This window comes from Pleurodeles waltl, chromosome 1_2, assembly GCF_031143425.1.
Source record: "Pleurodeles waltl isolate 20211129_DDA chromosome 1_2, aPleWal1.hap1.20221129, whole genome shotgun sequence".
Lineage (NCBI taxonomy): Eukaryota > Metazoa > Chordata > Amphibia > Caudata > Salamandridae > Pleurodeles > Pleurodeles waltl.
The window spans coordinates 977,179,268-977,196,907 of NC_090437.1; the positions used below are offsets into that span (position 1 = coordinate 977,179,268).

The window sequence follows — 17,640 nt, forward strand, 5'->3', positions numbered from 1 at the left end:
TAATTAACATGAATTGTGTGCATTTGCCTAATGTTGGTTTTTAGGCAGTGTAGCATGATTTTATGGGTACCTTAAAGCTACTTTAATATTTTCTAGTTTCCTAGCTGGTCGGTCTTCAGGGGACAGTAGTTGTTTGGAGACCATTCGGGCATGGGCAAGTATTTAATGCAGCCTTTAATACTGCCTGTATTCACTCGATTGGAAATTGGCCTGTACTGTTCCACTCCTAAAAAAATAATTAAAAAATGACCTTCTCTAGGTGCTGAGTAACTATAGACCTATGTCTTGGTTACGATTTGCTGCTAAATTGGCAGAAAAAAAGTGAATTCCCAGTTGTCCAAGTTTATTGAGGACTACTCCCTGCTTGTACCAATTTATGCTGGGTTCACAGCATTTCATGACTTGGAAGTCTCGTTTGTAGCAGTACAAAATGAGTTACTGATTATTCTTTTTCAGAATGCCACTCTGATTCTCCTGGATCTCTGTGTATCTGTTAACATTGCTTGTTATGCTAGTGGAAATATTACAGGGGGTTGGGATTAGGGGAATAGCACTTGATTGTATCTGCTCCTTCCTAATGGACTGCATGTCCTAATGTCTCCGTTAAAATCATTGGCCACTCTAATTATCTGCAGAGACCCCCAGGGCTGTTCTTTGAACCCTACCTTATTTAATCTGTCTGTGGCATTTCTTGCAGATCTCCTTGGTTAACTCTATCTCTTTTGTACGTGTTATGCTGATGACAACTGATTTTCATACTGGAAGCGAACATTGATATGGCGTAAAAACTGCCTGCAGTTACACTTTAACAAGCCAAGATAATGGTTCTAGGCAGTCATCTTTTGGAGTGCTCCTCAGGATGGTGGCTAATACCATGGGCTGCTTCAGGTCTCCTTCCGAGACAGTCAGGAACCTGTGTGTGGTGTTAGATGTGGAGCTGTCGATCTAGATTCAGGTTGTCAAGGTGTGTTCTACTTGTTTTCTCCACCTCCATAGTTTAAAGCCCTCCATCAAAGTAATCCTCTCTTTCATAAACAAATCTTTTCTCGTGCATGCCACCCAGAAGTTTGCACTCTTCGGGGGCATTTCGTTTCACGGCGTCAAAGATTAGGCAATCCTGTAAGGGTGGTAGGTCTTTTTCTTCTACTGCTGCTTATTTTCTCTATCTCTGAAACTGAAGTAATCTTTATCTGGAAATCAGAAATAAACTAAAGACCCTTTTGTTCAAGCTGGGAGCAAGGCCTGACCTTCAGGGTATTTATAGTAACCTTTAGCACCGATGCAATTTTTAGTATTTTCACACTTATAAATAAATGGTTTTTGCTTGAGATGGTTTTCAGCCTTATTAAGAGCACATAGATGGAATTAAACGTTTTATTTTGAGGACTACCAAACAGCATAGCTGTCTGGTTGCAAAAATATATTGGGGCCATTCTTTTCTTTTTTGTTTTTTAGTGAAACACTTCATGAGAGTTTGTTTTACAGCTGTCTCTCCTTGCATGCTCGTCTCCCCCACCTCTTCACACCCTCCACACAGCTCACTGTATTCCCCCATATCCTCCCTATGCTTCTCCCAATTTCTGCCTTAACCTAAAACAGAGCATTAGTAATAAAAGCGTTTACCCGATGTTAGTACTTGAAGCTGCTTATTATTCCTGGCTTCTAAAGTGTTACGTGGAATCTGCAGTTCACCACAAGCTGTTTTGCCTCGTTTTTAGGCACAGTTTTATGTATGAAAGTGTATGTTTTGTATAGAGGTCGATTGTCAGAGTTGGAGCTTCACAAGCTACAACAGCGTGCCTCCCTCTGGGATACCAGGAGCTATCATTTTTAGGGGCGAGCGCAAAGTGCTCTGTCCCTCTTCTTATCTCTCTTTAGGGGGATTTTAACCACGTCCATGTTAAGTCAGTCACTTTCATTGGTTTGTGAGCTTGCCTTTTAAAATCCGCTTGTTTTCATTCGTGAAAGGCATGCATACCTCATGGCTTTTCCGGTGTTTAGCACTCCTCGAGAGCACCGGTAAACTACTGGAAACATGCGAGGCTCCATGTTTTCCTTATGGTTTCTGGACTACTTTTTCTCTTTATTTCGCAGTGCGATCAGTGCAATTGGCAAATTTTTTTTTCTTCATTTAATGTGGTAAGAGAAGTCCTGTTAGGAGTTTACAATGCTAATAACTAACTTGACGTAATGCGGGACTGGTTGCATTGCAAACACTTGTTGTTTTTACAGCTGCTAGATTTGTAGGTCATTTCGCTCATGCAGAGGGAATGGTGTTATCTTTATAGCATGTCAACAAAAGATTACTGGCCCATTGGCTGCTTGTCCAGTGGCTTGAACAGACAGTAAAATATATGCATTGCCCAAATGTTTTCTATTTCTATTTCTACTTTTGTTTGCGTTTTAAACTTCTGAAGGCTGGTAATGAAATGTGTTTCTCTAACATGAAAGAAAGCACTTACGAACACATTTTTATTTCTTTGGGAAATCTACCAACTCATTGACATGAATAACCGTTCAATTTAGTTTTCTATTGGGATGAATTTCTGTTGGATGCTTATGTAAAACAATAATCGTATGAACTCATTTAGATTTCCGAAGGCTAGCTTCTTACCCAATTTACACATAGTTACGTTTGTGCTTTTTGTGTAACAAAAACAGAATAAAAAATATCTTTCCTAGTTGACTTTGGACCCATCTATATAATAAACCATTTACTTTTGTTCCCAATGCCTGTGCTCTTAATAAACCTCACATGAATTAGATTATCAGGAACCTTACATAAAATAATACATGTTGTATATGCCACTGGTGATGGAGCCTGTAGCAAACAGTGTCTTAAGGCTCACGTCTTCCTCTTCTCCCTACACATGTTTGATTACTTTAGGAGGGTATATTCCTGGCATGGACTTGCAGCCTTGACCATATTATGTAGTCATGGTCACAAGAGACTACAGGTTCAGAATCATTTTTGCAATATAAGTAGTGGGTGAATACATGCATACTTCAATAATAGCCCTTGCTTTTTGTGGGTGTGTTTTTTTTTTTTTTAAACTGAGACCTTTCTTTAACTATTGTTAAATGCTTCATCTGTTGATATGTATTTATTGTACATTTTTGTAAATCGAACTGTATGTATATATGTGTATATATATATAACAAAGGTTAAAGTGAATGTATAATCATGTGTGCTAAAAAGATCTGTTTTGTTGAAAAAAAAAAAATATATACCTTAGCAATTCACTTAAAAACCAATGGGTTAAAGGAAGTACGGTTAAGTTATACTTAGGCGCATATGTCAGTAACAACATGAACTTTTTTTTAACTCAAACAATCACAGAAATCCATAAGTTATTGTTAGCAGAAATAACTATAACTTGCACCCCTGCTATGCACTGCTTATGACCTCACATATTAGATCACTCATGACATGTTCTATGACATCCCAAATGACATAATTGATGATATCAATGATAACATCACTGATGCTATCCACGCTTCTTTTGTGCACATTGCTTTATAAACGGGTACACCATTAGAGCAATCAAAGTGGTGAAAAATAGCTCAGAATAATATGAAGTATCTTTATTTCTATCATACGTACAACCCCCCTAGTGAAGCAAGCTTGTGTTATGAGCAATATTGACCCTTTATCATGCACTCCATGGGTAGCCTATACTGCACATAGTGTTCGATCTGTAGACAAAGGTTCAGGGAAAACTAAGTTCCTCCAGATACTCAAGCCCTGCTACATAACTAATGCCCTACAACAAATAGTCTTTACCTACAAAAAAACCCTGACAGTCACTGAATCTACATTAAGAAATTAAGTGGAAATGAGTAGAAAAGTTGGTACTATTAAAACATTCTACTCTTAATGGAGAGAATTTACTCTGTACCATACTGTTTCCAGACAGTGACACTCTCAGGAGGAATACACCACAGAGTATTAAAAGTATCTACTAATGACTGTGTACACTCTATGCAAAACGTGGCCAAATAGCGACTGTTCACTTGAAATAACGAAGGTCTGAACGTACTAAAGAATATACTATCTGCCGCAATCATAGTGTGATGAAAACATTACAGATTACCCATCTTCTGAAGCAAAATAAGCACATATATAGGTTAGTTAGTACCTGGTGCCACAGTCTGTTATGCTATGTAGAAATTGTGATGCTGAGATGAATTCTGTCTAATAACTCATGGCGGCTAACAATACTTAATGTTTCACATAGAATTTTTGCCCTGTTGGAAACATTTTCTGCTGAGCCAAAAAACTTGTGTGGTAAATAATGAACACAAGTCGTCAACTGTCACCTGAACTCAGAGTTATTTCTCAATACAGAGATTTATAATGACAACTTCTGTCAGTAGTAATGCATTATTAATGTAATAGGGCTTGCGTATCTTGAGAAACTTGGATTTCCCTAAAAAGTTTTATGCAGGTTGAACACTGTGTGTAGTACAAGTCATCTGTGGTTCAAAATCAACATTAACTCGGATACAGATGAAGTGTATGGTATAGGGTCAATGCTTCACATAACACAAGGTTGCTAAGCTATGGGAGGGTTGTTTGTATGATAGTAGTAATGATATGGTTCATATTATTCTGAGCTATTTTTCACTTATTTTCATAGCTCTAATGCCATACCGTTTGTAGAACGATTTACATAAAAGAAGCCTGGATGATGTCATCAGTGATGCCATCATTGATATCATCAATGAAGTCATTTGAGATGTTATCAGTAATGTCATAGAACATGTCACGAGTATTATATTATGTGAGGTCATAAGCAGTGCATGGCAGGGGAGTTCAAAACATTAATGTTGTCATTGACATATTCACCTATCTAAAACTTAACCTTACTTACTTTAACCTTTGTATTTTTCAGTGAGTATTTAATGCCTTTTTTTAAGCAAAAACAGACCTTTTTATCACTTCGACCTATAATGTTACTTTAACCTTTGTTTGTTTTTTCAGTGAATTTCTTTTTTTTTTTAATGTAAAGTACTATTTTATTACCTTACGTAAAGCCAAACCCCTGCTGCACATGGTCTAAGTCTGTGTGTGGCGGGGCTGCCACAGACAGCCAACATCACGCTACGTATGGCCTTCGGCTGTGCACAGCATGGGGTTGGTGGCAGAAACTGGCCTGCGGTCAACCCCTGTGGTCAACCTACCTAGAGGCAGCAAACCCCCTGCAGGCAGCCAACCCTACGCTGCGCACTGCTTTCCATCACACGCTGTATGGTTAGCCGCAGATCCTGGCTTGCAGCTAGGTCCTGTGTCCAACTCTGCACAGGCAGCCACCCAGAGGCTGCCAACCCCATGACCCCTGCAGCCTTTGGTTGTGGAGTTAGCCGCTGGGACTGTCTTGCAGCCAGGCTCTGCTTCCAACTCCCTGCACACAGCCAACCCCATTGTGCGCCATCTTTGGCCCTGGGGACCCCATCCTCGGACGCCAAATATAGGGTGGTCCCCGCAACCTACTAAGGCTTGGGGAAGGAGGGGGCTGCATGTCCCCTACACCTTAGATTTTGGCCCCAGGTTGTGTGGGGTCAGAGAAGGTGGCTATGTGGCCACCTACCCCGTCCCCTGGGGTGGTACCTTACTGTAAAGGGGAGGGAGTGCTGTGCAGCATCCCCCTCTAGCCCCCCTTCCCCCGAATCTCTTCAGGCTCTAGGGACCCCATCTTTCTTCTTTTGAAGGGGAGGGGAGCCACACATTAGGCTCTAGGGACACCATACACCAGGGCTGGATTTTTATTTTTTAAGGGGAGGGGGCCGCACAGCCCCCATTCCCAAGCCTCATTAGGCCCTGGGGATCTCATCCCTCGGGCCCATCTTACATTTTATGGGGAGGGTGGTATCCGGTCTCCAGGGACCCCATCCCCGGGACCTGCCTTTATTATAGACCGGTTCCCCGGTGGTCAACCAGGGCACCCACCATGCACACTGGGGCTGCGTTGGGAGCCCCAGAACCCAGGCAGCCCCAGCCTGCTTCCTGCATGGTGCGGGGGCTGGGATTGTTCGTGCCCGGAGGGAGCAGTATCTTGTTCTGTTTCCCTACCTCACTAGCACAGTACCCAAAAGTAACTATAACTTGGGCCCCCACAATGCACAGTATCATCACCAATGATGGCATTTCAGATGTAATGTGACTGGGGATGCGATAAAAGTAGTTAAAGAATATGTCATGAATGATGTAATATGCAAGGATAAAAGCAGTGCATGGCGAGGGCGTAAGTCATAGTTTCTTTAGGGTACGAGTTATACTTGAGATAACTATAACTGATGAATTTCAGTAGTTTTATTGATTTCAAATGTTTTGTTTTATGTGACATTTTCACCTATCACATCCCTTTCACCTTTTATTCAGTGAATTTCTAAATTGTTTTGAATGGAAACTTTGGTATTCTTAAAATTCTTAACTATACATTACTTTAACCTTTGTCTCTTTCAGTGACTTTTTAGGGATTTTTAAATGTAAAGTAGATTGTCCATTGTAATGCACGGTGGAGGGGCTGGATGCAAGGTCTGGCCTGGCATTGTCCATTGTGCTGTAGACATCCAAGCTTGCTGTCGCTGCCCCCTCATCCAGCCATGTGTGGCTGTTGTTCTGCCACTAACCTTCTCATCTGCCCTGCATGGTTAGTTTGCTGCCCCTATACACCACCTCTCTGTCCTTTGTTGTCCAAGTCAATGCACCTGCCCTGCATATTCTAATGTGCTGTCACAGCCCTTCAGTTAGCTTGATGTCCGTGCCCCCTCTTCCTGAACCTCCCTTGCCAGAGTCTATGGCCCTATCATTGCCCTCCTGCTTAGCCTCCGTGCTTAGCTTGCTGCCCCTATCCTCCTTCCCCTTGCCCTCGGATGTCTGTGGGAATGCCCCTGTGCCCTCTCTTTTGCCCACCATGTTCCATGAACCTGCCACTGCCCCTCCTGTCTTCTTGGAGTGTTCTGTTGAAGTTCTACTGCCCCTCCTGCCTCCCCAGCATGCTTATCTGACTGCTGCCAGTCCATGTCCCGCCACCCTGCCTTCCATTGTCCGAGTTCCATGCCCCCTCCCTCCTGTCCTCCATGGTCCACTTTGCTGCAGCTTCCTTCTGCCCTCAGTGCTCTGTGCTGAAGCTGCTTCTCCTGCTTGTATTACGTGGTCTTTTGTGAAGCCCCTGCCCCGTCTCCTGCCCTCTCTTATCTGTGTCCAGCCCCTATCCCTCCTTCCTGCTTTCTATGGTTCTTTGTGCATGCCCCTTCCACCATGGCAGTTGTGCTGCCATTAACCCTCCCGTTTGCCATACAATGTCTTTTTTTGCTGCCACTGCCCCTCCCACCTGGCCTGCCTGGTCAGCTTGCTGCCCCTGATCCCCTCTCACCTTCCCTTCGTTGTCTGTGTGTATGCCATTATAGTCTCCCTGTTGCCCTCCATTGTGTGTTGTGCTCCCAGTGCCCATCCCACTTGCCCTGCATGGTCAGCTTGCTGCTCCTGCCCTGTCCCCTTGCCTCCTGTTTTCCATGTGATGGCCCTTATCTCTCCCTCCTCCCTTCCATGGTCCACTGGGATGCCCCCTCCCACTGGCCCTTCATGGTCCTTTGTGCAACTTCTCCTCCTGTCTGTCCAGTATGGTCAGCTGGCTCCTCTTGCCTCCCCCCTGCTCCCCTTTGTTCATATGCATGGCCCTGTCCCTTCCTTTTTGCTTTCCATGGTCTGTTGTGCTTCTGTGCCCTCCTACTTGCTGAGTGTGGTGTATTGTGCTGCTGCAACCCCCGGCACCTGCCCTGTAAGATCAGTTTAATGCCCCTGCATACCCCCCTCCGGCCCTCTAATATCCAAGTCCATGTCCCTACTCCGTTCCTTATGCCCTCTGTGGTCCAGTGTACCATACGTGTCAACATTTTGAACTTGGTAGGAGTGAGATTTTGAAAAGAAAAATCTGGGATTGATTTTTTCCTTTAACTTATTTTGAAAAAGAGGAGTTTTTTTTGTGAGACAGCTAAAATATAGCCCTTTTGGGCTTAAAAACATTGTAAGTCTCCTGCCAAAATTGGGTCTGTTGGCATGTATGGTTGTACTACCATTGTCTCTCTTTTCAGGCCTCAATGATCTGTTGCATTGTCACAGCCCGTCTTGCCTGTCCTGGATGGTTTCCCCTGCCCCCCTTTCTCCTGCCCTCCTTTCCCCTGATATCCATGGTCCGTTGTGCTGTCCCGACCCTGCTTGCCTGCCTGGCGTGGACAATTTGCTGCCTCTTTCCCCTCCTCCCTGTCCTTAATTGTCCTTGCCCCTGACCTTTACCTCCCCACAGAGTTCTAATGAACAGCTAGATTGCTAACATTCTATTTTTATTACAAAAGTGTGGCACTCCTGAAGTCATCCTAATATAATCAAAACTGTAATACTTAAAGCATTTCCTTTAGGAATTATAAAAATGAGGGGATTTTTTCCCATTGAAATTATGGTTAGTCCTGTAAGTTCTGAGTTCTCAAATAGCGACAAAGTGCTTTTAAATTATTTGCCATCTTTTTTTATTTTTTATCCAGTTGATCACTTGATTATTTGTTGCCTCTAGGGGAGAGTATGTAGCATTACACCCGAAGCTGCCAACTTTGCAACTGGGGAACTAGGTTTGAGTTTCAGTATTGGCTCAACATCCTGTGATTCTGGGCAAATCACTTAGGGGGTTATTACAACTTTGGAGGAGGTGTTAATAAGTCCCAAATGTGACGGATATACCACCAGCCATATTACGAGTTCCATAGGATATAATGGACTCGTAATACGGCTGGTGGTATATCCGTCATTTTACTGTCACTTTTGGGACGGATTAACACCTCCTCCAAAATTGTAATAACCCCCTTAATCTCCCCATGCCTAAAGCAGAAATTAAGGTGTCCTTGTGTAATGTAACTGATGTTCTCGTAAAGCACTCCAATACCTTGTGGTCACAGTCCGCTTTGTATCAAACTGCAAAAAAAAAAAATGTAAGTAAGTGCTTTGCACACTTCTGTCATTGGGCTATACTTAGGCTACATTTGGGAGATATTTTTGCTACATTTGGGCTCTTTGTTTCTCTAGTAGCCATCTTGGGAGACTTTTTTATTTATTATGAAGCTCCTCAATTTCCTCATTTACTGCAGTATCCTCAGTAGAAAATAGTTTGTGTTCCACTTTGATTCCATTAGATTGCGTTCAGATGTGCCACATTTTTGGCATAAATTGAGAGTGTTAGCACTTTATTTGCTCATTAGAGCACTGTGGTAAAAATGCTGATCGACAGGGAGTTAACTGGCCATCTGCTGCTGGTTTTGAAAGCGCATGTTTCAGTCTGCATGTCAGAACATTTTAATGGAATAGAAGAGGTAGGTATTTGAGAACTCATTTAAAATGTGTCCTAAGTTTGCTTTCTACGGCACTAACCATACTTTCTATGATGAAATGAACCCTCTCATTTTATTTCATTTGTAAATGAAATGTTTTAAGTTTTACCAGTTTGATTCAATTAAGTTCGCTTCAGGTGTGCCACACGTTTGTCATAAGACTCTAGTTATTCTTTGGAACACTCTGGGAGGCTGCAGTAGGACACAGGCAAATCACCTGACAGGTAGCTCCTGATGGAAGAGCATGTTTTACTGAGAATGTCAGACTTTTTTCTCACATTGCTGAGAATGATAGCATGAATTTACAGAAAACCTGTTCTCAATGTATCTTGTGGAGCAGCTTCCATCCCCTCTTTGTGAAATTCATGAGAGAACAGTTTTCTCTCAAACATGATTCTTGAAATTCCAGCAGAAGGTAAGCATTTTTTACAGGGAAAATCACATTAGAACACATCACAGTTCCGAGAATTAGTATGGTACCACCAGCAAATGATTTATATTGTAACTAATATCTGTTATCACCCTTTATATGGCCTTCTTTTTGTGATCCTCAAAAACTGCCATTCACTGCAATGCATTTCCATGGGATCCCCATTTATCAGAGTCCTGTAACGGCTGCCTCAGCATGATGTCCATGTTGTGGCCAGCCAATAAAGGGAGTGTCCTATTGAGGCCCACTTCCCTCCACCTGTCCTTTGGATTCTGGGTGTGCTTGGCACCCCCTTTTTTTCTCAACCCCCACTTGACGGATCACCCCTAAAGTTTCTATACGTAAACTCAACAGAAAAGAGCACTTTTTTTTGGAAAGTTTTATTAAGATCCATCAAACAGTACCAAAGTTATTGGCAACACAAAAAAGGTATTGCCAATGAAAAAGCTGAACTTAGTGTGTGTGTGTGTGTGTGTGTGTGTGTGCGCGCGCTACTGGCTGTTGCCAGTAGTTAATTAGGACTTAGTTACCATAGGAAAAGCACTTTTTGTTTTGCTAATAACTGGTGCTGTTTTCGAATCTTCATTAAATGTTCAGAACTAGTACCTAACTCACTTCAGGTGCTGTGTGGAAAGTTCGGGGGTGATCCGTCTAGCAGGGTGTGAGAAAACAGAGGTGGGGGGAGTTCCCAAATGCGATTTCCCATAGGGATTTTAGGCATGACTACAGCCCAAACTGCTGCATGGAATTGCACCATATTTGGCAGCAAGCTAGCTCTTGGTCCAAAAAGAGCTCTTTTTGTAACTTGATGTAAATCCAGTCAGTAGTTATTAAAGCAAAAATACATTTGTCTATCTAGCGACGTGGATGTGCCGCTGATTCGGTTGGATTAGCAGATCCACGCACCAACAGCAGTGCTGTGATTGGCTGGCCACAACCTGAGTGGAAAGTTGCGGCAGCCATTTTGTTCATCGGGACTCTGTTCTGAGCGGGGAAAATAAAATTAAAAAGTGATAGAAGGGGCCAGGATGGAGGCACCCTGACCCCATGGGACTAATGGACATGTCTGTGCAGGACCCCTCATGACAAAGAAATTGTGCAAAACCCCTTTTTGTTTTTGTCTTTTTAGCATGTGAGTATCTGTGGATCCTCCCTGATTTGCGGCTCCTCCCGGATTTGTGTGGATCCGCAGATTCAGAACCCATCTAGAAAAAAACACATACCCTTACTCACAGATCCACACACCTCCTCACACACACACTTACACAGCCACTCAAAGACAAACACAGCACTCACACACCCACTTACAGTCCCGCACAGCCACTCACACACACTTACCCACCCATTCACAGACCGACAAAACCACTTGCACACCTATTCACACAGCCACTCCCACACCTACTCACACAGCTATTCCCACACCTACTCACAAACCCACTCAGCCAGTGAGGCACACACACACAAACCCAAACAGGCACACACACACACCCATTCACACACCCACACAAGCACTCACACACCCAGGTTACAGGGATGTTATTGTTAGGAAATAGCAATAAAAACCAGTGAAATTCACTGAAAAAAAAGGGACGTTATAGTTGGGATTTAGAATTGAAAAAACCTTTGAAGTTCACTAAAAAAACAAAGGTTACAGGGCCGTTATAATTAGGTTGAGAATTTACAATCACAGATCCATAGAAATTCAGTTGTTGTAGAGTTAATTCAAGTAACTATAACTCGTGCCGTAAGGTAACTAAAATGCTTGTCCTCACCATGCACTGCTACTTACAACACATTACATCACTCATGACATCTTCTGTGACCTCATTGGTAATATCACTGTAACATTTCCAGTGAAATTATTTATGAGAAAACTGAGCATGGCCAGTGAGTGAATTATAGTTACTCTAGGGCATGAGTCATAGTTACTATAAATATTATTGTTTTGGAGGAAATTCTTGGTACATAGTGTACAAAGACATAGTGTAACAAGGAAAGGAAAAACCTGTGGCTAAAGATGACTTACGGGGAAGTTAAGATATGTAGAGAGAGAAGAGAATTGTGGAGCTATGTAAATGGAGTCAGTAACATAGCATATGAGAGGGAGTCATATTTGACTTTGAGGTGAAGATTTTGCAATAAATGTATATTGAATAGTATTACTTATGAGCATATTTATGTACGTAAATATGTTAGCTTTCTTCTTAGCGTTATAGGTGGCCTTGCTAGGTCTATATGTGCCCTGAGTGCTCCCTAGAAACCCAACTGCACCCTCCTAGGATTTCTAGAGGCACTGCTGCTTCCCCATCAACTTTTATCCTTTATCTTTCTTTCCCCATCATTTCCCTCTTATCTCGATGTATTCTCCATTCCTTCTCATTTTCCTTTTTCCTGTGACCACTTATTCCTCCACTTATTTTAGTCATCTTCCTCTTAACCCCCTTGCTTATTTCTTCTCCCACCTCGTTCTCTTTATCGTCTTAACTTTTTAGTTCTCACTGATCTCTCCGCAATCTTACTAAGTATGGGGCCACCACCTTACTCCACCTTTGTCATCAGCTTCTCTCTTCTCACCGTGAAGGTATGCCAGGCCTTGCTGTTTCTCAGAGACCTTGTTCATGAATTTTCTGCATAGGTGAATGGTGGAGGATAAAGTACATCAGCCACAAATGTAATCTAGTTATGGAATACCATCTCGCAAATAAGAGATAATATTTTACACTCTGTGATTATATACTCACATAATTTATTGATAATTTGAAATATTCTGAATAGGTAGAAATGGAAATATGTTATCCTAGCTAAAAGATGTGTTACTTTATATGCATCCACAAAGAAAAGGCATTTTTTAGGGTCGAGCCTGCGTCGCATGCGCTTGCACATGCGTTTCGCTTGCGAGGCGCTTTAGGCGTTAGAAAAGAGCTCGGAGCCCCGTCCATGTAAGGTCCGTGTCTTTCATTGGTTCGTGGGCTTGCCTTTCAAAATCTGCTTGCTTTCATTAGTGGAAGGCACACATACGTCATGCCTTTTCCTGTGGTTAGTCCTCCTCAAGCGCAGCGACCAAGTACTGAAAACATGCGATGCTCGCTGTTTTCGTCCGGTTTGTGGACTATTTTTATCTTTTTTCACAGCGCGATCTCGCTTGGCAGAAGTCGAGCACTTTCCATAACATTCACCCTGTTACATAGTTAATTGCACTTTTGCCAGTTACATAGATAATTGTACTTTTGCCGATAGGTTTCACTACGGGTGAACTGTAGCAGCGCGATCGCGCTGTTTTTTTCCATTTAATATTGCAAGAAAAATCCGGTTGGGAGTTTACAACTGCTAATAGCTCTAACTCGGAGAAATGCGAGACCCTATTGCATTGCAAATAGTTTTATTTTGCATTACGTTATATTTTTTCATGAACTTTGTCGTCCATTCAAGATTTCTTTTTTAAAACATTAAATAATGTCTTTTGACAAAATAAACGTGTGTGTTTCTTTACGCAGATCTTTTTGACAACTACATGCAACAAGATGCACATGAATTTTTAAACTACCTACTAAACACCGTGGCAGACATCCTGCAGGAAGAGAAGAAGCAGGAGAAGCAAAATGGAAAGCTGAAAAATGGCAATGCTAATGAACCGGAAGAGAATAACAAGCCTGAACCCACTTGGGTGCATGACATCTTCCAGGGCACGCTGACGAATGAGACGAGATGTTTAAACTGTGAAACCGTAAGCATTGACCTATCTGTACACGCGAAGCAGCGCTTCTTAATTAACTTTAGTACTCTGTCTACTATGGTTTGAGTCACGCTAGATAACTAGTCCTCAACATATAAATAAAGGTACCTGAATAATAAACTGAATCTTTTCTGTCAAAAGGGGGACTGTGAAGCTAAAAGCTTGGCACTTATAATTTTGAACGTTTTAGCTGAAAACCCAAGATATAGAATATTAATGTTAAATGTCAACATACCTAGCGTTGTGTTTTCATACAAATATATCATTTGGGTCTTTGCAGGTGTTGTGAAGTATGCACAGCTTTATTGTCAAATCATTGATTTTTGGAATGTATTTGATTTCCCATCAGAAACCATATAATCCTGCATTAACACAGATGATTACCATCGCGTTGCACAACCTTCTAATAAATGCTTTCCCCCATGGGTAGCCAATTTACCTTTCCCTAATCAGGTCTGGGTAGCTGCGCATTAACATTACCCTCCAAGGGACGCACCCCGCCATCCTCATTACCATAATACATTCTCTATTTGCCCTAAGCTTATCAAATTTCCTCTGGCGTTCCCATCCCACAGAGGCCACCTTCTCCACTTCCATGCAATGCCCATTCCTTTCATTCATTTCTGTTAGTCTGGTCTGTGCATTATCCATTCTCTGGCAGTGTCTCGTTGAGCTAGAACAAGCTCCAACATCAGGGCTAAATTTGAGTAGGTGGCTTCCGGTACTCGGCACCAACACTTAATTGTCAGCACTAAGGACAGTCTGCAATATGGTGGCTCTGTTAGTCTGATTTAGAGAGTAGCATAACATTTGTTTAGTAATTCAGTATGCATTAAAAATGAGTGATACCTGCCACCCACGCCATTCTTGTAAGCTTTGGGGGCCTTGAATAGTCAGGATCGTCACACTTGTAGGAGTGTTATGGTTAGTAGTTGTGTTGATACTGTCCATGGCAGTGCTGGCAGGGACAATAGGTTGTGCAACCTGCTGTGGCCTCCAGACGAGGGCCCTGGCACTTATTATTATTATTATTATTTTTACAAATTAAGTACTGCCCAACATATTGTGTGTCTAAGTGTACAAATTCCCATGTTACATTTTAGTCTGTAGGGGTTTGGGCTCCATCCATTTTGTAAAGTTGAAGTCTATTCTGTTATAATATGCCTGATGTAAGATTATTAACTGAATCAACGGCAACCTCTATTTTAAGGCTACTTGCCTTGGATGCATAACGGCTGCCTCCCAATCCGTATCCTCTAAGGAACTCATGTCTGTCTCTCAGTTGACCCTCAGTTTTCGCAGATTGTCTGGTTTATTATTCATGAGCGTCCGGTGCATAGCCTTTTTATCAATTTCCCACATAAGCACTCTACTTTCCAGAGGGGTACTTTCAGGCAGTTCCTAGAGCGTGTCTAAGCTGTATTTGTATACCTGAGTGGGACAGTTCATATTGTTTCTATAGTGTATAAAATGTTTTCCATCCCTCTGTGTCCGAAATCTCTTTCTTTGCATCTTCTTAATAATTCCCTTTGCTGGGAACCTGACCCTTTGGCTACCTCTCTCAGCATTTCTCCTTTCCATAGTGTGGTCTCTCTTGTGACTCTACCCTGCCAACCCAGACACCTGGCAGTCCTGTCTCGGTCAGCTAGTGTCTCTTTTGAAGGCTCAATAGCTCCTTTTGAATTGTTTTCCCATACATGTAGTGGCGATATGTGTCACTCCATTGGGAGACTCTACTTGTGGCAGGGTCCTTACTAGCTGCGATTCCCCCAATCATTGATACCTTGGAGCTGGGAAGCCCAGTAGTACACCTGTTTGTTTAGTAGTATGATACACATGGTCTAGATTGTAATTTCAGGTGTGCCTCCATCCCTCAGTAATGTGTGAACTTTATTTCTTTTGCCACAGAAAGAAAGAATCGAGTGTTCTGCATCATGTACAGCAGCTTCCGTAGATTAATCACTTTAAAGATTGCAGCCAGTCCTAATATAGGGAGCGGAAGTGTATGCCACTGTTATGCATCTGTTTAGAAGTCCTATAGGACCATCTGAGTTTTCTCTTAGGAAGCACACATAGGGGGTTATTCTAACTTTGGAGGAGTGTTAATCCGTCCCAAAAGTGACAGTAAAGTTCCGGATATACCACCAGCCGTATTACGAGTTCCATAGGATATAATGGACTCGTAATACGGCTGGTGGTAAATCCGTCACTTTTCCGTCACTTTTGGGACGGATTAACACCTCCTCCAAAGTTAGAATAACCCCCATAGTCTGAAGTAAGATATATTCCCAGGTACTTGAACCACGCATCTGTTTCTGTTGTCTGTTGGCTATGGGCTTGGCTGTCCCCAAACGTCCACCAAGCCGAAAGCCTGGGCAACGTGAGCCAAACACTTAGGTGCTTCTGAGGTCCCCATTGGGCATGAGGGGGGGTTGATCTATCCAGATTGCAACACATTACATGATTGACATCACCACCCACTACTAGTATAGCTACACTTCTAGAGCCCTCCCTTATTCCATAACCTTCAACTAGTCTACCTTGGAGGTTCCTATTTCTCATGTTGTGCACCATACTTAATATTCTCAATCAGCCCGTTGCCCCAACCCTCTCTAAATCCAATAGCTCATGGCTCCCATCCCATCAGAATCAGCCTGCTTAGCATTCTTCTTGTGGTACCTAGAGGAATCATCAGGATGATCTACAATGTTCTCGATTGTGTCATCATCTGATAGAGACTTCTAGTTGCAGATTCCTTACCTTAGAATTTCTCCCAGGCGTCAGACTGGATCCGGAGATTTTTCTTTGAGCAATACCCTTGCGTGTCGGTAGGTGGCGTCGGTCGACTCTGCCTCAGCGCAGTGACGTCAGTTCTTTTCTTTCCGCCCCACGTGCAGATCTGGAGAGAGCTACCCTAGTCTCTTTTTGAACTATTTCGACTGTTTTGTTGAGTTTTGTAGTGAGTTGTTGGTGCGTCGAGGATGTCCCCGAAGAGCGGGTTCAAGCTGTCCGAGGACTGTCACCGCCTGATGTCAGTGACAGATCCTCATCAGGTTTGTTTGTGGTGTCTGGAGCGCGACCACGACCCGAAGTTGTGCTCTGAGTGCTGGGCCATGCTCCCGAAGGCCTTGAAGGAGCGTTCTCACAAGCTCATGGCGGCCCGGCGCTTGACTCCGCGTAGGTCCCGGTCTCGCTCGAGAGGAAGGTCTCGAGACTGTTCACGGAGCCACCACCACTCGTCTTCCTCCAAATCTTCGGGTACAGGTAAGAAAAAGAGGAAGGCGAAGCGGTCTCATCGCATTTTGACTTCGCCTCGTTGCTCTGCTGACGTGACGCGGGAGGAGCGTCGACGCTCAAGGCCTCCGTCCCCGGAGCCTGCTTTGGGGTCCGCTTCACACTTCCCCGAGTTTCATGGAGCCGGAGTGACCCCTGTCTAACTTAAGGAGTTCTATGAGGCCATGCGCGTCATTTTTGGGCGGACCGACCCTGATATGGCGCATTCGGGCCCAAGGGGTTCGGTTGAGGGGCCTTCAGGTTCCGCGCCGGCGGCTTTGGCTCTAGCCACAGAGGTCCCCTCCAGATCTCCTCGAGGATCTGTGCCGGTCGCACCACTGAGACCTTCCCTGGCACCGGGTCTGTTGTAGACGCTCCCGATGTCGGTAGTGCCCACTATCGACGTTGACCTTATCCACAACGACTCCGAGTCGAAGCGCCATTGGCTGACGCCGCCTCTCTTTGATGGGGCCCACTCACCCCAGGTCGGATTTGGACCCATTTTCTTATGGGTACGAATTTGGGGAAGGATTGGAGGGGTCCCTGGACCCTTTTGAATACCAAGATGACACATCTTTGGATTGGGCGAGGCCAGTGGACTGGACACTTCTCCAGACGCTGGCATTCAGTCTGCTCTTACCGTGGCTACGGCAGGGGGAGCGACTTATGCTATGGTGGTCAGTAGGGTGCTGAGGTCCTTGGCCTTGAGCTACCTAGTGTAGAGGTCAGGTCCAACCTCCTGACAGAGGTGCTTCAACCAGGGGCTTCCACATTTGAGCCCCTTTTACCTTTCAATGAAGCCCTCACCAATGTCCTTTTGGGT

The 17,640-nt window shown here is 43.6% G+C and overlaps 1 protein-coding gene across 1 annotated transcript in view; it reads left to right on the forward strand.

Annotated features, from left to right (window-relative positions):
* USP46 (ubiquitin specific peptidase 46) overlaps window positions 1–17,640 on the forward strand; it is a 160,143-nt gene that overhangs the window by 62,170 nt on the left and 80,333 nt on the right. The window contains exon 4 of the mRNA XM_069201347.1: window positions 13,306–13,535. Within this exon, the coding sequence (XP_069057448.1) occupies window positions 13,306–13,535 (230 nt within the window). The remainder of the gene's footprint in view (window positions 1–13,305; window positions 13,536–17,640) is intronic.